The 23,715-nt window shown below is 25.9% G+C and overlaps 1 protein-coding gene across 3 annotated transcripts in view; it reads right to left on the bottom strand.

Moving 5' to 3' along the window:
• The window catches only part of PhKgamma (phosphorylase kinase gamma), a 58,603-nt gene that overhangs the window by 6,082 nt on the left and 28,806 nt on the right, over positions 1 to 23,715 (bottom strand). Inside the window, exons 2-7 of one of the 3 annotated variants that reach the window (XM_075298756.1) lie at positions 11,079 to 11,257; positions 10,723 to 11,007; positions 10,570 to 10,660; positions 10,368 to 10,504; positions 6,761 to 6,858; positions 4,800 to 5,219 (exon numbers count right to left, since the gene is read on the bottom strand). In XM_075298756.1, the coding sequence (XP_075154871.1) occupies positions 4,800 to 5,219; positions 6,761 to 6,858; positions 10,368 to 10,504; positions 10,570 to 10,660; positions 10,723 to 11,007; positions 11,079 to 11,257 (1,210 nt within the window). Of the gene's footprint in view, positions 1 to 4,799; positions 5,220 to 6,113; positions 6,198 to 6,760; positions 6,859 to 10,367; positions 10,505 to 10,569; positions 10,661 to 10,722; positions 11,008 to 11,078; positions 11,258 to 23,715 lie in introns of all 3 variants that reach the window. The other 2 variants (XM_075298757.1, XM_075298758.1) reach the window with 2 other exon arrangements.

The following is a 23,715-nucleotide window of genomic DNA, read 5'->3' as shown; positions in this document are numbered from 1 at the left end:
CATTAAAAATATGAAAAAGCGAGTTATAAAAAATTAAATTAAAAGAACTTCATGTGTAGTTAAAATAAAGGACATCTTTGGGGGTAATTTTTGGAAGTGCTTTTTAAGTTGTGCCTTTGGAACAATTTCCAAATTTTTTTGCTGGGAATCTTTTTTCTATGATTATGCTATATTATATGATATTCAAATAAAATACGTAACATAAATTGTAACTAATTAATTCATTTTCGAATACTATTATTAATAATTAGAATTAATAAGTTTATTTATTTTAGTTTAAAGTTATTTTGTACTTTGTTATTTATTTTAAAAAAATGTTATATTTTATTTATTATAAATAATAATCTATATTTTTGCACGTTTACTTTATTTCTATGATGTTTATTTATGGACTGAATAGTCTAAGTGAGCCTGATACATCGGGCTACCACCTAACCTTTATTTTTTATTATACTTTATATAATTTTAAGCGTTAGGGTCTCATCGACTTTGTTACTTCCATAAAGAAAAAAAGAAAAAAAAAATACTAAAATAGCTCTCCTGTAAAATAAATGTTAATGTTGTTTTGTCAAAAGCCATTTTTTACCATGTGCATAAGAGAGCAAGAGAACCACTTTGTAAGAATTCCCATATATTTCTTTTTTTTAGTTGGGCATTATTAATAATTCAACAAATAATTGCAATATTTTTTTTAGTATGTATATATAACGTATGATGATAGCACAGGGAATAAAAATTAGAATTGGTAGTATTATAAATATATTTACAAATTATTTCACGTGCAAATAGTTATATTGTAGTAAAGCAATAGTTGCAATATTGTTATTTTTTGCAAAATCTAATTTTGTATTTTTAGTAATTTTGTATTTGTTTGTGTTCAGTTAATAAGTCAGTTAGTGTTAGATTTTGTACTTTTGTTAAGCACTTTATCCTCTGATCAATATAAAAATTTAATAAAAACTATATAAAATAAAATTGAATTATTTAAGTCTTGTAGAAGATAAAACAATTTAATACACACAAAAAGAAAATGTCTCACTTAATCACGAAATTAATTGAAAGTTAATTGATCCAATTAAAAAATTAATTAATACTATTAATTTTTGTGATTGATTTTTGTTTCAATTAAAAAATTTGTCGAATCAAATAAATTATTAATTGAATATTTTTTAAAACTCAATTAAGACTTTAATTGGAAAAATTTTAGTGAAAATTTTTTTCTGTGTACAAATAATAAAGGAAGGCTTCGAAAACATCGTAAATTCGTTATCGAATCTTATATAAATATATACCCCCATAATAAAATTAAACTTTAAACCTACTTTACCCGTATAAATGCCATTCGATAAACTGTTAATACATCAGTCAAGAAAAAATCTGAAATAACAAACAGCCAGTGGCTGCTTCCACGCAATTGAATCTATTCATTGATTCTGATTCAATCACGAAAGTAATTGATCCAATTAATATTTTAACATTCTATTGGAATGTCTTCAATCACAGAAATGATAGTATCAATTAAAAATTAATTGAAAGTCAATTAAAAATTAATTGATTCAATTAAAATATTAATTGATACAATTAATTTTTGTGATTGATTTTTGTTGCAATTAAAAAAATTGTTGAATCAATTAAATTTTTAATTGAATATTTTTTAAAACTCAATTAAGACTTTAATTGGAAACATTTTCGTTATTTTTTTTTCCGTCTAGAGCAAAAGAATTCGAAAAATTTTGAGTTTTTATCAGATTTTGTTTATTTATTGAGTTTTCATAAACCAAAAGATATTTTTTTTATTCTAGATTAAAACTTCACTCACAATACTTTCGCTATTAATAACAGACATAATCTGCTGAATTTTCAGCATTTTTTTTGTTATTTCAATTTAAAAACTTATTTTCGTAGATTAGTCGAAAAATTTACTTTAAGTCGAAAATTCGAAGTCCACTGTTTGTAATATTCAAATCACCTTATCGACTTTTGAATTTTTTGAAACCCGAATCATATCGATTTATATTGTGACTAATCGAATTCTAACGAAAAAAGTCGAATTTGAATAGAAAGGGGAATGTGATTAAGCTCCTTTTATGCTGAAATATTACCAAAAAGTTAAAAGGCGTGACTTCAAAAGTTGGCTTTCCAATAATGACAAAACTGTCGACTTTATCAATTTTTTAAAAAAGTCAAATTTTGAGTTAATTGGGAGAAGGACCATACACTGTGTAACGTTCAAAAATAGGTTGAGGAATAACACGAAAATTAAAAATTTTAAAGATATTGAATTAAAAAAAAATCTTTTTATAGAAAATTTCCTCAAAATTTTATTACAATAGAAAATTTTGTCTAAATATTATTTCTATAGAAAATTTTGTCAAAATTTTATTACTATAGAAAATTTTGTCAAAATTTTAATTCTATAGAAAATTTTGTCAACATTTTATTTCTATAGAAAATTTTGTCAAAATTTTATTTCTATAGAAAATTTTGTCAAAATTTTATTTCTATAGAAAATTTAGTCAAAATTTTATTCATATAGAAAATTTTGTCAAAATTTTATTTCTATAGAAAATTTTGCCAAATTGTATTTCTATAGAAAATTTTGTCAAAGTTGTATTTCTATAGCCAACATTTTATTTCTATAGAAAATTTTGTAAAATTTTCTTTCTATAGAAAATTTTAGCCAAAATTTAATTTCTCTAGCCAAAATTTTTTTCTATGGAAAATATTGACAAAATTTTTTTCGATAGAAAATTTTGTCAACATTTTATTTCTTTAGAAAATTTTGTCAACATTTTATTTCTTTAGAAAATGTTGTCAAAATTTTAATTCTATAGACAATTTTGTCAAAATTTTATTTTTATAGAAAATGTTCTCTTAATTTTATTTCTATAGAAATTTTTTTTTAAATTGTATTTCTATAGAAAATGTTTGCCTAATTTTTTTTATTTCTACAGAAAACTTTATCAAAATTGTATTTCTATAGAAAATGTTCTCTAAATTTTTATTGTCAAAATTTTATTTCTATAGAAAATTTTGTCAAAATTTTATTACTATAGAAAATTTTTTCTAAATTTTATTTCTATAGAAAATTTTGTCAAAATTATATTTCTACAGATTTTTTTTGTCAAAATTTTATGTCTCTAGAAAATTTTGTCAAAATTTTATTTCTATAGAAAATTTTGTCAAAATTTTATTTCTATAGAAAATTTTTTCAAAATTTTACTTCTATAGAAATGTTTTTTAAAATTTTAATTCTATAGAAAATTTTGTCAAAATTTTATTTCTATAGAAAATTTTGTCAAAATTTTATTACTATAGAAAATTTTTTCTAAATTTTATTTCTATAGAAAATGTTGTCAAAATTTTATTTCTATAGATAATTTTGTCAAAATTTTAATTCTATAGAAAATTTTGTCAAAATTTTATTTCTATAGAAAATTTTGTCAAAATTTTATTTCTATAGAAAACTTTTTTAAAATTTTATTTCTATAGAAAATTTTGTCAACATTTTATTTCTATAGAAAATTTTATTTCTACAGAAAATTTTGTAAAAATTGTATTTCTATAGAAAATTTTGTCAAAATTTTATTTTTATAGAAAATTTTGTCAAAATTTTATTTCTATAGAAAATGTTTTCCAAAATTTAATTCTATAGAAAATGTTGTCAAAATTTCATTCTATAGAAAATTTTTGCCAAAATTTTATTTCTATAGAAAATTTTATCAACTTTTTATTTCTATAGAAAATTTTGTCAAAATTTTATTTCTATAGAAAATTTCGCCCAAATTTCATTCTATAGAAAATTTTGTCAAAATTTTATTTCTATATAAAATTTTTGCCAACTTTTTATTTCTATAGAAAATGTTGTCAAAAGTTTATTTCTATAGAAAATGTTTGCCAAAATTTTATTTCTACAGAAAATTTTGTAAAAATTGTATTTCTATCGAAAATTTTGTCAAAATTTTATTTCTATAGAAAATTGTGTCAAAATTTTATTTTTATAGAAAATTTACTCTAAATTTCATTTCTATAGAAAATTTTGTCAAAATTTTATTTCTATAAAAAATTTCGCCAAAATTTCATTCTATAGAAAATGTCAAAATTTTATTTCTATAGAACATTTTCTCTAAATTTTATTTCTATAGAAAATTTTTTCAAAATTTTATTTCTATAGAAAATTTTGCCAAAATTTCATTCTATAGAAAATTTTGTCAAAGTTTTATTTATATATAAAATTTTTGTCAAAATTTTATTTCTATAGAAAATTTTCGCTAAATTTTATTTCTATAGAAAATTTTGTCAAAATTATATTTCTATAGGAAATTATTGCCAAAATTTTATTTCTATAGAAAATTTTGTCAAAATTTTATTTCTATCGACATTTTTTCCCTGAGTTCCATATACAGCCTATAAGGAAACGTTAGGTTTCTCTCACGACAATCAAACGTTTGGACCTCCTGAAGCTATGGACGTAAAAATCTAATATTGTATAGAAAAATTGTTTGGTGTATTAAACTTAAGCCTTTAACATGCTTTCCTATTCTAAATTATTTTTTTTTTAATTCAAAGATATTAGTAAAAAAAAAATTATATACATATATATACAACTGAAAAAGCGTACAAAACATACGCACATACATGGACAATATATACACACACACATACACACACAATACAAATAAAAGGTGCATATAGAGTACTTTCTACTTTTTCTCCAAAAGTAACAACAACAAAAAAATTGTGCCGCCAAAAAATTACAACTTAAAACTAAAATTTAGATAAAGAAAAGAAAAACCTGCCTGGGGTGTATAGAAAAAATCTTGATGGGAAGGACATTTATGTAATTGGGAGGACAACTGATGATATGCTGACGTTTGATGCTGCAGTTGTTGCTGTGATAATGGATCCGGCGCCGGGATTTGTGTCGAATTTTGACAATAATCCATGTATCCACTATGATTTTGGCAGCCATATAAATTGTTGTTGGTGTTATTACTTGTATTGTTATTTTGACTGAAAATAATCTGCTTTTCTCTTTGCTGCATATTGCCAGTGGGGTATGAGGGTTGTCCAGGATGATAATTATTGGAATTCAATAGGTTTGTGTTAGTGGAATTAGTTTGATAGAATTTGGAATATTGTCGAATTGCATGGATGCTTTGTTCGCGCAGATGATAAGTGGTTTTTTGGCCATCAAAAGAGGGTTCGGGTAATAAAACCTAAAAATGTTTTTTATTTGTTGGATTTTATAAAAAAAAAATAAAGAGAAATTGATGTTGTATTTAAAAAAAAATAAACCAAAAAAATTAATAATAATTTTCACTAGGAAAAATCAATGAAGAATTTTTAGCAAGGATGGCAAAAATGATCTATATCAAAATCTAATGACATTAGCTATTTATTATGAGGATGACTTAAATAGTAAATGATAGGAGGAGAAAAACGATCATGAATTGTTTAAAAAAAGCAATGATATATAATGAAGACGAATAGGAAAATATTTTTTATATATTAGAATGGAATGGCAATCGTCAATTCCGAAATTTAGCTGAAAACTTCTATATGTCTTTTTTGATTAACCCATTTTGTTTTTTGAATTCGAGAAAAACTTCCCTTCCCTTACCAACACCATTAAGATAGTCCTCAATGACGATGATGATCTATCTTATCACAAACATCATATCCATGAATAAAAATTCAGAATTAATTTTTCATGATTTGAACTCGTTTTTTCAAAAAACTCAATTTAGTTTCCTATATATGCACCTTTGTATTAAGTAAAAGAACAGACATAAACAAAATTCAATGCTTCTTGTTGGAGGAATCAGGCACAAACATGCTTATATATACATATCCTTGATAAGATAACATAAAAAAACACTAAAAAAGGATACGTAACATAAACAAAAGTAAATGGGACAATAAACAAACAAAGGATAATAATTTGTATAAAAACAAAACGGAAATTAAACAGAATTAAAAAAAAAAAAACTTTTTAAATTATTTTGGACGAACGGAAGGAGTTAAGAAAATTAAATTATAAAGAAAACAATCACTCGTTGCGTATTGAGACAGCAGTGACAGCTTTTGTTAACCCAAAAACAAATCTTTACCATTGTTATCTCGGCAATGCGACTCATTCTCCTAGATTTGGTCGAGAGACTGCGCTTGAGACCATCGATATTTTGCTCGAACAACTTTAGTGTGTGATTGTTGTGTACATCATTCAAACAATTTGATATACACATAAATATTTTTTTTTATTTTATTTTTTTTTTTTATTTTTTTGTACGAAAACAAAAAATAAAGATATTGGAGAACATCATCGACAAACGAGGAGAAAAAGAATAAAAAATAAATATTAGGAAATTAAAGTCATAAAAATATAAAAAATAAATAAATGATAATAGAAAGATCGAAATGAAAGTGAGTGATTTATAAAATTCAAAAATATATGTATTACAAAAAAATGGACGAAATGTTGAAGAAAATTTATTAATTTGGAATGTTTGAACTAATAATGCTATACAAAACTACTGAAATGAATATGATATCTATATTTTACAGAGAATAGAATTTTTTATATATGTTTACATCCAAATGCTTTTCACCATTTGGAATCGAAAAAAACTATAGCAAGAAATAATGATTGTGGGCTATTAAGATTGATGTGGGTTGATTCGTTTGTTTTGTTTTTTTTTTATAAATTACCAAACAATCCACAACCGATATTTGTTTCTAAAGATGTAAAAAAACTTACCATTTGATTGAAGAAGGGATGTTGTAATACTTCATGGACTTTTATTCTTTGGGCAGGATCAACGACTAGGCATTTTCTTATTAAATCTTTTGGATCCTCTGTTTTGGGAGAGAAATTATACACAAAAGAATGTATAAATATTAAAGTTTAAAGGGTTAAATTAAGAGAAACGATATTTTATTTTAAATATTTTAAAATGCAGTGCTAAATATTTGCTATGTTTTAATCCAATCGACTATCACTCGAAGTGATATAAAAACCATTAAAAAAAAAGCTATTATAAAAAGGCAAATGAAGTCAAAAGCAAAATTTGTTTTTGTCGGTTTTATTGTGTGCGCCTTGCATAAAAATAGTTATGGCTTTTTGTTTATGCCTCATGAACACTTAAATCTTTCTTAATATTTATAATTAATAATTAATATTTTTCCCTTTAACAACTTCCCTGCTGGGATTTCGAGAATACTTAAGATACTTTTAAAAATTGATAAGTAAAATTGTTGATGCCTTGGGCATCTCACCACGCTGTCAAACAATTTCAAAGTACAATTTCCGCAGCAATTAAAAAAATTCTGTTCTGTTCAAATTTTTAATTCATACTGCTAAAACCATTATTCAAGAAAATAAATCCAATATTATTCCACACATCTAAAATTCATTTTTTTTTTGGCTCATGAGATCCTCCCTGCATCAAATTGGTCATGCTCCCACATACATAAATAGTTCTAATAAATGAGTTCTAAAACCGTTTCGGCCGAACACCAAAAAAATGTTTCAGCAGTTCCTTATCTTCCCTCAGTAATACAGGCGATATTTGGAATTGTATTGGGGACTAAAAATTGATTTTTCGATATTATCAAAATTTAGAAAATTTAGTTTTATTCTTTTTTGAAAAGGTTGATTTTTAAAATTTTTGTTTGTTTTTTCCAAAAGGTGACTTTTAAACTTTTGTGACTTCTGACTTATGTCAACACTTTAGTGTTGTTAAAAAAAATAAAAATCGATTAATCGAATTTGAAGATTTGTTAAAAAAAAACTAATAAACTATTAGAAAAATTTGTATCCCTATTCAAAAAAAAAAAAACAAAACAAAAAGATCACCAAAAACTTTCCAATATGGAATTCTATTGATTGAAAACCTTTTGAAAATATCACCAAAAAATGTTCCAATTAGAAATTTAATTGAATTTTTAAAATAAATAAAATTTAAAATGAATTGATTCAACAAATTTTTTAATTAAAATTAAAATCGATCGCAAAAATTATTTTTATCAATTTGTTTTTCAATCGACGTTGGTGATTGATACTAGAGGTCTGCACAATTCCATTTGTAAATGCAGAGTACACGTGTACTTGCTACATGAGTACATCTATTTGAGAGAGTCGCAAAATAATTGGTACACATTTTGATGAACACCAAAAGCCACGAGTAACTTCTTGTTGCTACTCTCATGTCTTCATGTGAAAATGTGACATACATACATATCTATGATTAATAATAACGGAAAGTTTTCCTTTGCACATAACTGAGAAATACTTGTGGTACCACGTGAAGTGAAGAGAATCCATGTTGTACTTTTTCTCAAGTACTTACATTTGTATTGTTCCTTTTTTTTGGAACACATATTGTTTCGGATAAGTACTTGGTGGTATTTGACAAGCAAGTGTTCTCTTCACATCACTACTTGCGCTCTGAGAGAAAGACAGTGTATGTACTATATTCGACAACGAATTGCATACATGTAGTGAAAAGTTATTCGATGCAGATTGATACTATCATTTCGGAGATTGAAGAAATTTCAATGAAAAAATAATTGGACCAATCAATTTCGTGAATGAAGACAAAAAATATTTTCCTGTGACATTTCAGAGTATTTCAGAAACTATCTCTTTATTTTATTTATTTCCAAATTTATTATAATTAAAATTACAATAATAAATAAAAAAAAGATTTAAGCACTAGCAACTAAAGTCATCGGCTTAACCCTTAAATGCACACTGTATCTTTTAAAATACAACCAGAAAAAAAATCGTACGCTTTAAAAATTTGACCGAATCAAGTTTGTTGGATTTAATACATCATAACGATATTTCTAAAAATATGGGTTTCCAGAAAATTTATTGTACTTCTGAGTAATCTGCAGTCAAAATTAAAAATCAAATTTTGACCAAAATTCAAAAAAACTACAAATTGGAAGTTAAATAATATTTACCAGAGATGAAAGTAATGTTGGTAAAAAAACTGTGTAGTGTAAAAATATCTCTATTCTCTACTGAAATCAAAATGTTTATTTGTAAATATAAACTTAATTTAATGCGCACTGTTATTTTTAAGAAACAACCACTATTTTTTCAAAAAAAAAAACATATTTTTTTTTTTAAATGTGGTAGGCAATGTTCTTTATTTACATTTTGCATATTATATACTTTTTTCGGAGGAATCAATCTTGTGCATTTAAGGTTTGAACTATCTTTTTAGTTTCACATATGATAGTCTGACTCGCCTAAAAAAGAAGATCCTAAAATTTAATATAGGATCGACCATGGTTTTACGAAATAAAATCTGTACCAATGCTGCCAGTATTTCCCAAGCTCTTGTCCCGAAATTTGTATGCTTTCTTTCCCAAAAAATCACAAATTTATGTCTGCTGTAAAAAACCGTAATAATTTACAAATTGAAAAAAAAATCAAATCGGTTCATCCGATACAATCCGTCTTCAGAATTATTTAATGTTAGATCTCGTCGTGCATGGAATTATACATAACCATATCTGAAGGGGCCAATTTTGAGATCTAATCATGCCTATTTGGATCCCCCAACAAGGGTAACATCAAAAGTCGATTTAACTCGATTTTCCCAAATTTCAAAGTCAAGTTTAAACTTTACGAAAAGTCGACTTAGAAATTTCAATTTATTCTATTACTGGCCAATTCGATCGATTTTCGACTTTTGTATTACTAGATCAAATGAGTCGATTCACGAGCTCCTTAATATTTTAAGTACATATTTAAAATTTCGAAAAAATCTAATATTCGAAATTTCTTGTATAATGTGTAGCAAGTTGATTTGTTGATTTAAAATAATTAAAAAAAAATCGTCCAAAATTTCATGTTATGGGTCAAGGAAAGTCGACATCTGCTATCTTATTTTTATAAGTCGATTCGACTTTTGTATCCCTAGATATAATCAGTCGATTTAAAAGTTTTTTAATATTTTGATTATTTAAAATTTCGAAAAAATTGAATATTCGAAATTTGGGATCTTTTGTAAATTTATCTATTCACATACGGTAAATAACTTTTAAAGAATTCTTGTATACACATGTTAATTTACCATATTAAGACAAAATTGATCAAAATTGATTAGTTGATTTAAAATCATTTTTAAAACTCATGAAAATTTCATGTTGCAATGTCCCCCTATTGGGAGGAAAAACTTGTATTTTAAGTCCTTAAACTTAGTTTTCTAAATCAAATAGTTTCAATGTAAAAAATATCAAACGCAGAGGGTCTTTACACTTTAGATTTAAATGCCTACATAAAAAGCCCAAAAATTAAAAAAAAAAACTAGCAGTAGTTTGGCCTAATTAATTTACAAAATTTCAATTACCAGATATGTCCGCCCATTCGGGTGATGTAAAACTATATTTGCCTTCCATTATATTGCGCAGCATTACCATTTGCTTGCGATGCCAAAATGGTGGACATCCAACAAGTAAAGTAAACATTATAACACCACAAGCCCATCTAAAATAAAAAAAAATATTTTTTTTTAAATTCAATTCATAGGGAAGTTTAAAATGAAAACTTACATATCTACTTCTTGACCATATCCAGGAGAACCCTCAAACATATTGCATTTAAGGGTTTCGGGAGCCAAATAACCAGGCGTCCCACACAGATCTAAAATAAAAACAAATTAATATTTTTGTTTATTTACATGATTGTTAATTTCATGAACCAACCCGTTAACTTTTCTCCATCCTTCAACTGTCTTGCAAAACCGAAATCGGTTATTTTTACATTATGATTTTCATCCAAAAGAATATTTTCTGGTTTTAAGTCTCTATGTACAATATTTTTAGCATGTATATACTCAACACCTTCAAATATTTGTCTCATAATTGTGCGGGTCTTCTTTTCCGAAAGTGTTACAACGGATGTTAGATAATCAAAGAGTTCACCTTTGGGACACAATTCGAATACTAAAAATACAAAGGCATCCGATTCAAAGACATCCTGTAAGTCAACTGCAATTTGAGAAATAATATATTAATAATAAAAATAAAGATATATATTTTTAAGCAGAATATGGGCTTACTGATATATGGATGACCCATGACTTGTCTGAGTATTGAGATTTCTTGTCTAGTAGCTTCTAACATATGATGTGGATTTGTATCACCGCTCTCTGTGCCAGCACCTAAATCGATGATTTTTGCAGCAAATTCTTTGCCAGTTTCTTTTTCGATACATCTTCGAACTGTGGAACTAATACCTCTGAAAATAAGAGAAAAATAGATAGATATAAAATTTTTTCAATTAAAATGTTTATTTTATATGTGGATTTTGAATCATAAGTTACGACTAAAAATAATACTCCATTGTCCCTAAAAAGAGTAATGCACGATAAAAGGACTTTATAACAAAAAATATTTTATTTAAAAACAAAAATATTTTGTGTATAATAAAATTCTAAAATTCAAATTATAGGTGGGTACAAATGTTGAGGTCTTCCACCAAAACTCTAAATTAAAAGTTCAAAAATATATAAGACAATGATTGTATTTTTTCCAATCTTGTCAAAACTTGGATGGAAAAGTTCTAAACCATTGATTGTGTGCAATTTCATATTTTAAAATTAATAAAAGTTTTTCTGTTTTTTCGAGCTTGAGATCTAAACCACCACCAATCTTATTTTAGTATATTTTATAATTCCATCAGCTCTTTTGCTTTTTAAGTTATAGATTTTCAATTATAATTTTTTTATGAATTCTCAAATCAATTGTATCGTCTTAAAAACCTAAGTGGAAAGTAATTACCCATATTACTGATAATAAATATAGAGACATTTTCCCCCGTCACATTTCATAGACATTTATATAAATGTTATTTGCAATAATTCACAGAACAAATAAACAAAATATCTTTATTGCTCTAGTTACAACGTAATTAGAGATAAGCGTTTGGTAAATAGAAATTTCAAAAATGATATAAACTATGAAAGTAATTTCGCCATTCATAAATGGAGTAAAGGCAAAGAAGATCTATCTCGAAAATCATAATTCAGATCGTAGTGGCAAGCTTAATACACCTCATTTGATATAGGACACTGCTGTTAGAAGGTCTAAAGTGAGTGATTAATGAGCAGTACCAGTACCACCAGTTTTTTTGGGCTCTTGTCCTTAAATTGGGACTTTTGATGTCCTAAAAAATTCCACACTTAAATTAAACTTCCTCACAAAAATCCCCAATACATTGACAACTTTTTATAAAAGATTATCTATTAACATTTACATTCATGGAACAAGCGAACGTTAGAATTTATCACTTGAAGGAATAAGCTCTGCTTCAGAAAATTCTTTCTAAAACAAAATTTGGAAAACTTGGAATAAAGTCATTCGCATGGCAGTTTTTCAATAAAATCGACATTTCAGAACACACAACTAGGAGACCGGAGATCAAAATGTCATAGGATACAAATCGTCATAAGAGTACGAATTTATGGAAAACCTTTTTTCTGATTCAATCACGAAATCAATTGATCCAATTGTGGTTTCTCAATTATAGTTCCATATGTATTACTTTCTAAAAAAATACAATTTACGCTATAACATCTAAAGGATTATTATCGTGCTGACGCACGTTTCATGTTTTGTTTCACTGTCAAACATCTTCATCCACACTGCATGGGTCGGTCAAAAAAAAATCAAAAATCAAAAAAGTAAACAAGTAATCAAACTAGTTTATGATCCTTCGTTGACGTTATTGCAACCAATTAATGCAGTATAGATGCATGAAAAGTAGTGCTAGTTTTCTTCATACTAACAATGCTATAAAATATGCAACTCCGTGCAATTATACTAAATCGAGCATCTTTTTTACATGTATAGGCTGCACTAATGTACCATAAGCCTGAAAACGCAAAATCATTAACGAAAAAATAAGTTACTGATTCGGTTGTGCCGTAGACCTGCATGTATCGGGTGCAATAACGTAAGACAAAGCGATAAAACATTTCGTGCTTATTTTCTGAATGCAAACGATGACGAAAATTAATAAAAAAAACATTGGATTTACTCTCTTTCCAGTAATTTTTTGTAATATGGAATGTTTAAATCCCATATGAAATACTTTAGTTTTTGTTTCATATAATCTACACATAGATTTCTTACTACAATACATGTATAATAGGCCTTCATTGGCTTCTTTTTTATTGATGACTGAATAAATAAATACAATATTTTTATTTCTATAGAAATAAAATTTTAACAAAATTTTCTTAGAAATAAAATTTTGACAAAATTTTCTATAGAAATAAAATTTTTACAACATTTTCTATAGAAATAAAATTTTTACAAAATTTTCTATAAAAATAAAATTTTGACAACATTTTCTATAGAAATAAATTTTGACAAAATTGTCTATAGAGATAAAATTTTAACAAAATTTTCTATATAAATAAAATGTTCACAAAATTTTCTATAGAAATAAAATTTTGAAAACATTTTCTATAGAAATAAATTTTGACAAAATTTTCTATAGAAATAAAATTTTAACAAAATATTCTATAGAAATAAAATTTTAACGAAATATTTTATAGAAATAAAATTTTAACAAAATTTTCTATAGAAATAAAATTTTAACAAAATTTCTATAGAAATAAAATTTTAACAAAATTTTCTATAGAAATAAAATTTTGACAAAATTTTCTATAGAAGTAAAATTTTGACAAAATTTTCTATAGAAATAAAATTTTGACAAAATTTTCTATAGAAATAAAATTTTGACAAAATTTTCTATAGAAATAAAATTTTGACAACATTTTCCATAGAAATAAAATATCGACAAAATTTTCTATAGAAATGAAATTTTGACAAAATTTTCTATAGAAATAAAATTTTGACAAAAATTTTTATAGAAATAAAATTTTGACAAAATTTTCTATAGAAATAAAATTTTGACAAAATTTTCTATAGAAATAAATTTTTACAAAATTTTCTATAGGAATAAAATTTTGACAACATTTTCCATAGAAATAAAATATCGACAAAATTTTCTATAGAAATGAAATTTTGACAAAATTTTCTATAGAAATAAAATTTTGACAAAATTTTTTATAGAAATAAAATTTTGACAAAATTTTCTATAGAAATAAAATTTTGACAAAATTTTCTATGGAAATAAATTTTTAAAAAATTGTCTTAAAAAAAACTTTGACAAAATTTTCTATACAAATAAAATTTTGACAAAATTTTCTATAGAAATAAAATTTTGACAACATTTTCCATAGAAATAAAATATCGACAAAATTTTCTATAGAAATGAAATTTTGACAAAATTTTCTATAGAAATAAAATTTTGACAAAATTTTCTGTAGAAATAAAATTTTGAAAAAATTTTCTATAGAAATAAAATTTTGATAAAATTTTCTATAGAAATAAAATTTTGACACCATATTCTATAGAAATAAATTTTGACAAAATTTTCTATAAATATAAAATTTTGACAAAATTTTCTATAGAAATAAATTTGGACAAAATTTTCTATAAAAATAAAATTTTGACAAAATTTTCTATAGAAATAAAATGTTAACAAAATATTTTATAGAAATAAAATTTTAACAAAATTTTCTATAAAAATAAAATGTTGACAAAATTTTCTATAGAAATAAAATTTTAACAAAATTTTCTATAGAAATACAATTTTAACAAAATTTTCTATAGAAATAAAATTTTGACAAAATTTTCTACAGAAGTTAAATTTTCTATAGAAATAAAATTTTGACAAAATTTTTTATAGAAATAAAATTTTGACAACATTTTCCATAGAAATAAAATTTTTTCTTGACAACATTTTTTATCATACTTGTTGTTTTTGATTTCTGCTTAAAACCATGCATTGACTAAACTTCAAGTGTAGCTTAACCAACAGAGGAAAATAATGTTTGTCAAATTTATTTGGGCAAAGCCCTATAGACTGCAAGATGGTTGGATGGACGCACGTTCAGGCAGTTCACTAAACCCAAAGTGAAAAGCACTTGAACCTTCTGAAAAAAGGTTTATATTAGCCGGCCTTTGGCGAAATAAATTTGTACAAACATATCTCTTTTCCTTTGCCACCATCAAATCATCGATTTGAGTGCAGTTGGCTGGGTTTATTTTGAGCGTGCTTCCTCTTACTTCATTCGTTTGTACATTGCATGGTTTTCAGCTGAAATCAAAAACAACAAAATGATTGAAGAATAAACCAACAATAAAAAAACAAAACGAATGAAATAAAATTTTGACAAAATTTTCTATAGAAATAAAATTTTGAACAAATATAAAATTGATTTTAAATTAAATTAGACATTTCAATAGTCATTACTTATAATATGATCTGTTTTAGTGATGTAGCTATTTCAAAAGGTATAATAAGTGTCAATACTACACGCAGAGAATGAATATGATCACCCCAAACATGTTTCAAGAGCAAAATGTTATTTTTGGATGGTGACCATGTAACATGTTTCTCGCAAAAATGTTGTTTTCTCGCCAAACATAACATGCTCGCCGAAAACAATTAATAATTTCCTAGAAATAACATGGTTGCGACAAACATATTACATGGTTACCATCCAAAAATAACATTTTGCTCTTGAAACATGGTTGAGGTGATCACATTCCTTCTCTGCGCTTACACTCAAAAAAAAGTGAACTCACTATTTCACTAAAGTCAATTTAACTATATTTTAGTTCATGAAATTATCATATTTGGAGAAAGTTTCATTTACTCTAATAATTTTTTGCGTACGTTAGTTAAATGAACTAAAAGACGGGAAAAAATTATATACAAATGAAGTAAAAAGTTTTACTAAATTCGTACTTCTCAAAAAATAGTTCATTATTTCTTTAAATTTGTAAATTTTACTACAACAGCGTCCATCATGAACTTCGTATGTCACTAAAGACATTCTTGCAATTTTGAACTCCAATTTTTTCCTACAAACTACAAAATTTTCTTTAAAAAGTGAAAAAAATCATTTATGTCTAATAAATTTTCTTGAATTTTTCGAAAAAATTTTACTTATTTTTGTGATATCGGCGTGACGCCAGCGCTTGTAATACTGTTTAGTTAAAAATTTCTAAAACTATTCAAAATTTTCTAAAATTAATCAAAAGTTTTCTTCCTGGTGGGTTCACTGTTTTTTCAGTGTAATATCTTAAAATCTGTGCTTTAAAGTAGCATTTAAATCTACGCTGTCTCTAAATGTGCTACTGTTAATGCCTCTCTCCCTTACAATCCTGCTGAAATAGTGCTTCTTTTTTGCTGGGAGGTTGGTCTATAACACTGTGACGCAATATTCAACTTTTTGACTCAAAACAAACAATTACTTATCCCAGCCGAAAGTAATCTATGCTAGGAGGAAAGTAAATTCAAGATTTTTCTAGATTGGCTGCCATTCTTTTTTTTTCTATGAGTTTCATAGTTTTTTCTCCGAATTCGATTGTAAGCACTTTTTATGCAATTTTCTTCTATTTTTTGGATGGTTATAGCTTGCAAGATGTTGTGAATTTGTTTTACAGTCTTCAACAATGTTGTAGCGCCTGGATCGTGAGATTTTGTGCCTTTAGACTATATTTTGTTGGGCTGTTTTAAATCTCATATCTATAAAGACAAGCCCGCTTCAATTGGCGCATTGGAAAAGAACAGGAAATACCGGCCGAAATGTTGGAAAGAGTATGCCAAAATTGCATTGGACCATTTGAGCACAGTAGCGGTCAACATTTACATGACAAACATTAAATTATAGTACGATCCATAGTACTATCGATTCAAAAAAAGATTTCATGCGTTTTTATGCATTTTATGTATTGTTGTTTACTCTCATATAGCTCTTAAAAGATCAGCCTATATTTCACAAAATGTATGTCAAAACAAAACGCTTTCATTTAAAAATTAGGAAATCTTTATTACCACTCACTTTGATTGAGAGTGTCTACTTTCATAAACCCCATAACCAACATTTCCTCATTGCCATTTTTATCATCGGTCATTCACTTATCTTGCGTTTGTACTTAACGACTTCTTATCAAATTGATAATGAAAGTGACGTTTTATACCCCACGGTAAGTAGACAAATTTTAATAAACAAATAATATATACTAAACAATTGGAGATAACTTTGTATTATTATGATTCTATGGAATTCCCAATTTCATATTATTATTAATGCATAATAATTGTTAGGTTACAATTTAAGAGAAATTAGATAAAGGATAGTTTCCGGTCAAATGTAATGTAGGTAAACTATATCCTAAGAAATGAGTTTCTCTTCACATCAAATTGTTTATAAAATTTACCAACTCTATGCACTCTAGCAATATAGTCTTCTAAGAACAAAAAAAAACTTATTACACCCCAATCACCATTCTATGGTGTTGGATATAAAAAGAAAAACTCAAAAAAGAAGTTGGCCAATCTCCACAAGACATGCACGTTCCATGCCACAATCATTAACAAAATTAATTTGTTTACAATTAAGTTAATTTTGCTAACTAGACGCAAAACTGTAAAACAACCCTCTAGTTTTTATTGTTTGCTTTTTGTGTTTGTAAACAATATTAGTCATCACGCTTGACTTTTTACCATGAAAAAGTTGATCAAAAAAATATTAATAATGCATATAAAATATTTAAACAGATTACATACGTTGTTAAAACCGTTGTTCCCGGTTTTAACAACGCTTTATGGAAATCTCAAAATGTGCAGTACAATTTAGTTCAATTTTCGCACGAGGTAGTTCCTTCTTCCTATAAACATTTTCATTAATAATGAATAATATGATTTCATTAATAATGAACAATTGTTGAGTTGTATCCAAGTGTACCAAAGTCGAATGAGAGGGTGTTTAACCCTTGTGTATGTGATAACACTGGAAGCGATACCAGCGTGATGAGGTCCCGTGGGACCTACAATAAAAAAGGATGGTAGAGAGGTTATCCCTACGATATTTGTCGATCATTTACTGTAGGTGGACTCTTCTATGATGCACAAATTGCAAATATAAATATTTCGTTGTAAATATAGAGTTTTATTTAATTTTTAATAGGATACAGCTAATGTTTAAAATTTTGATAAGTAACATATACTAGAGGCACTGATGTTCGTCGCAGGCATGGTACCTATAAGTATCCTTATACGTACCAAGCAACAATATATTGTTTTGGTAGTTGAATGTTCTTTACAAACTTTTTGAAGGAAAAACAATACGATTTTTTTTAGTGGCGTTCGTTTTGTTCGCAGTATTATGTGCATAGTGGTTGTTTCAAACTTGGTCCAAATTGAGGCACATCTTGCCAAATTCCAGGAGCTGATTGGTCTGGAACATGTATAGAAATATAAAAACTTAGAGCGACCAAGATTTCCATGAAGTTCAAATAACTTTTTTTGCACTTTTAGTTTCACTATAGTGGATATATCCACGGAAGACATAAAATTATGTACTACCAAGCAACGAAACCAATGGAAACTTCAAAAATGACAGATTCTTCCAAATAACTGTATTTTCCGAAAAGAATGTTAGTGTTATTAATTGTTCCAAATACGAAAATCGCAATATCTTTACGCTGCTTTTTAAACTGTGCTAAAACCACTAATGTAGGCAGTGTTGTTAAGGGATTTAGGGGATTTTTTCCCCAAACTGGGGATTTTTTCCCGTAGTTGGGGATATATTTTTCACTTTGGGGATCTGGCGATTTGACTGGGGATAAAGTCGTGATTTTGGGAATTTTTCTAGGGATATTTCCACTTTCAATCACAGTATTAAATTTGTTATAGAAAGTATAACAGCGAAGTACGATAACGTTTAAGGGCTTTGGTAGATTTTGCAAAATATTCCTCTCCAACTAAGAGGTAATTCACAAACTTTCTATAGAAATAAAATGTTGACAAAATTTTCTATAGAAACAAAATTTGGATAACATTTGCTGTAAAAAACAAAATTTTTAATTTTCTATAGAAATAAAAATTTGACAATATTAGCTATAGAAATAAAATTTTGACACCATTTTCTATAGAAGTAAAATTTTGACAAAATTTTTTAAACGTATAAAATTTTGACAAAATTTTTTATAGAAATGTAATTTTGACAACTTTTGCTGCTATAGAAATAAAATGTTGACTACATTTTCTATAGAAATAAAATTTTTACAAAATATTATATAAAAATAAAATTTTGATACAGTTTTCTATAGAAATAAAATTTTCACAACATTTGCTATAGAAATAAATTTTTTAAACATTTCTTATAGAAATAAAATGTTGATAATATTTGCGATATAAAAAAAATGTTGACACAATTTTCTGTAGAAGTAAATTTTTGAAAAAAATTTTATAGAATTAAAATATTGACAAAATTTTGTAAACGAATAAAATTTTGAGAAAATTTTCTATAGAAATAGAATTTTGACAATATTTGCTATAGAATTAAAATTTTCTATAGACAAAAACAACAACAATGAAATAAAATTTTGACAAAATTTTCTATAGATATAAAAGTTTAAGAAAATTTTCTAAAGAAATAAAATTTTGACAAAATTTCTTATAAATAAAATTTTGACAAAATAATTTTTGTTTGGATTTTCTCCAATTTCTGTAGATTATTATTATATAATTATATGAATTTTCCTTTGGGGATATTTCATGGGGACACATATTTCAGTTGGGGATTTTTTGGGGATCTCTTTCGAAAAAATCTGGCATCCGTGGTGGTGGGTCCCATTGGACCTTATCACGCAGAATCGCACTAAACTTTTTCAAATACCTATAAAAACCGATTTAATGATTCAATTAGATAAAAATTTAAAGTTTTCAACTTAAAACAGTTCAGTACAAGAAGTCATAAACCATCAAGCTGCAAATCATATAAAAGATAAAGTACTCGGAATTACTCCCTTAGTAGTTCTATACCTATAAGCCTGACTTGGGTCAATTGGCCCATTGGCACGGTTGCCACAGTTGGTCTACGAAAAATGGTAGGTTAGGTGGCAGCCCGATATATATATCACTTAGACTATTCAGTCCATTGGTGAACTTCTCTCTTCTCTCTTACCAAAAATGCTAAATTTTTTACTGTTTGGTAGAATTCTTGATGTTTTGGTAGATGTTACGAAACATTCCTCTTCAATAAAGAGGTACTTCAATTCTCTATAGAAATAAAACAAAATTTTCTATAAAAATAAACTTGTGACAAAAATTTCTATAGAAATAAAAATTTTCTATAGAAATAAAATTTTGACAAAATTTTCTATAGAAATAAAATTTTGAAAAATTTTCTATAGAAATAAAATTATGAAAAAATTTTCTATAAAAATAAAATTTTGAACAAATTTTCTATAGAAATAAAATTTTGACAAAATTTTTTATACAAATTAAATTTTGACAAAATTTTTTATAAAAATAAAATTTTGACAAAATTGTCTATAGAAATAAAATTTTGACTAAATTGTCTATAGAAATAAAATTTTCTATTAGACATAAAATTTTGACAAAATTTTCTATAGAAATAAAATCTTGACAAAATTTTCTATAGAAATAAAATTTTGACAACATTTTCTATAGAAATAAAATTTTGAAAAAATTTTCTATAGAAACAAAATGTTGACAAAATTTTCTATAAAAAAAAATGCAAAATTTTCTATAGAAATAAAAATTTTGACAAAATTTTTTATAGAAATAAAATTTTGACAAAATTTGATAAATTTTTCTATAGGACAAATTTTTCTATAGAAATAAAAGTTTGACAAAATTTTCTATTGAAATAAAATTTTGACGAAATTTTCTATAGAAACACTCGTAAAATATTGACAAATTTTTCTATAGAATAAAAAATTTTCAAAGAAATAAAATTTTGACAAATAAATATTGAAATTCTATTGAAATAAAATTTTGACAAAATTTTCTATAGAAATAAAATTTTGACAAAACTTTCTAAAGAAATAAAATGTTGACAAAATTTTCTATAGAAATAAAATGTTGACAGCATTTTGTATAGACTCTTCTTCTTCCAAAGAAAAAGTTGACCAAGATTATAATTATATAATATAACCTTCTTTGGAAATCAATAGAAACTGGAAATGGAGATTTTTATATAGAAATAAAGCATGCGTTCCAATTTTAATTTCCTGCTATATTACATTGCAGTTTATTATTTTGCTTAATCTAATTGGAGAAATTTTGTAATCTACGTTATGTATGTTCGTAACAAACATGTCGTACACTCAAGGAAAAATTAATCCATTCGGTAACGATAATGAAACATCTCTGTATGGCATTAAAATCATAAAAGTTTGGTTCATAACACCATTTTTTTTGCTGGTGTACCGTATCAATGTTATATACTAATTTATTTGAAATCCCCATCATATACAAAACAATTGCAGATTAAATTTATTTATTGTTTTTATCAGGATCATGAAATTGTCAGACATTTCTCACGAGACTTTAATTTTTTTGTTTAACCCAAAAACACTAAGTCAATATTAATTTCATTTATTATTATTCTTCTTCTGAGTTCAATGCAAAGAATTATTGCTAATAAAATATTTGAATTTCTCATGGAAATCTAGCACATTCGACATATATTTACTTATAGTGGCACTGTATTAGTTACATTACTCTCAACTTTAGTGATCTCAATTCCTTTTCCGATATTTTTTCACGAGCATTGTTCTATTGACAAAGACAGCTTTCACTGTCAATTACATTCTTTGTATTTTTATATTAAAATCTATTGACATCGTTTGAATATCATCGGAAGAGGTTAAACATGAGACTTTGATCTTCCCCTGGTAATATCCCCCCCTCCTTTTGAAATCAAAAATTGCGTTTTAATTAATATGTTGTCAAGACAAAAAGGGCCATAAAGAATATGACAATATTTCAAGTGTCCCACAGAAGGTATTCAAGTATTATTGGAAGTGTCATAACAATAACTTATTTATCAACTTAATTTATTAGTTTGGGTGAGTGGGCTAAATCTCTTGATTTGTTTCTTCAATTGCAACTACATTGAAATTATTGTGAATTTATTTGAAACAAAGGTCTTACCAAATCGAAAGTGGAGTACCATCCATAAATGACTGATAACAATATTGAGTTTCACAATATATTGGGAAGACGTAAGAATTTTTAAAAGTGGCTTCAAGAGCCAAAATAATTTTTTTATATAAAACATTAACATTTTTCATATAAAATATTTAAGTTGCATTAAAAAAAAAAAACCTTTACATGTTACAATTAATATCAACAAAAATACCTAAATATACAACAGCGCCTCTAATGGAAAAACTAAAAAATTAATTAGATACCGGGAATCATAAGAACTCAACAAAAAAACAATGAGCTTCCAAAAAAGTAGTTTGAATCCCCAATTTGGGATCCAGAAGTTGTGGAAATTTGGATCGTCTCCAATAAATTTTACATGGGCTTGTCATACACAGGGAAAAAATATCACCAAAATTTGCCCAATTAAAATTTTAATTGAATTTCAAAAAATATCCCATTAAAAATTTAATTGGTTCAACAAATTGCTTAATTGAAACAAAAATCAATCACAAACATTTATTGAATCAATTAATTTTTTAATTGGAACAATAAAATTTTTAATTGACTTTGCTGATTGATACTATCATTTCTATGATTGAATACATTTCAATTAAAAATTAATTGGATCAATTAATTTCGTGATTGAAGATACAAAATTTTTGTTTTTGTGTAGGATTGAATATTATTTTTTTTTCAAACAGGCATATATTTTTTCCATTTAATCTCAACAAAAAAAATTGAAAGTTCTCCTAATTTGCAAAACCTTTTCAAAAGAACTTCCATGCATTTAAACAAGTCAAACGGCACAGATTCAACCCCCAGCGGGTGAAAAATTTTTAATTTTATTATCATTTTTTTTTTAATTGTCTATTCTTTTCTATAAAAATCGCTTCTGTAACATATGCCCCAAACACATTTTCTTCAAGCATATATATTTTCAGGATTGGTCCAAACAAAATATTGTTTGTACTGTTAAAACATATTATGCTTCACCTCAGGCATACACTGGTAGTAACAAATTTTAATGAAATTTTCTTTGTGTATATATATTTTTAAGGCGCCAATTGGTTACATCCATTATTTTACTTGCAGCATACTCTCTAGGTCTCTCTTTCTAAACACATATATATTTATAGGCTATTTCTACATTCATATATTTTTGCGTCCAAGCATATTATATTTACAAACATTTTATGTCCCAAACTTAATATGTTCTGACATATTAACATATATGTCCCAAACATGTCATGCTAGTTTATGAACATTATATGCTTGCACTTAAAAATATTGTGTTAAAAAAATTGAGTTCCAAACATATAATTTTTACACCCAAACATATGAAAAACAGTCTTTTTCGTCCGTGTAGCATCTTGCCTAAAAGAACTTCATCGGAAGTGGACAACAGTTCATGGAGGATCCCGGGATGCCAAGGGAAGTAATGAGGGTCTCACAATGGTCAACATATGCACAAGGATTTTCATTTCAGATGCTCCAAACTGAAGCTCTGAGTGATATTTAACGCCCAATATCGAGAGACATAAGAATAAATGATAACCTTCCTTGGAGCCCAAGTGAAATCAACAGACGGATTTGCCATAAGAACGTCTAACGAATATTTTAAGACTTTTCATCACCATAGAAAACTGTTC

This window comes from Haematobia irritans, chromosome 3, assembly GCF_050003625.1.
Source record: "Haematobia irritans isolate KBUSLIRL chromosome 3, ASM5000362v1, whole genome shotgun sequence".
In the NCBI taxonomy this organism is placed as follows: Eukaryota; Metazoa; Arthropoda; class Insecta; order Diptera; family Muscidae; genus Haematobia; species Haematobia irritans.
Note: the sequence above shows the minus strand (reverse complement) of the source record. Positions and strands in the feature narration are given on the sequence as shown.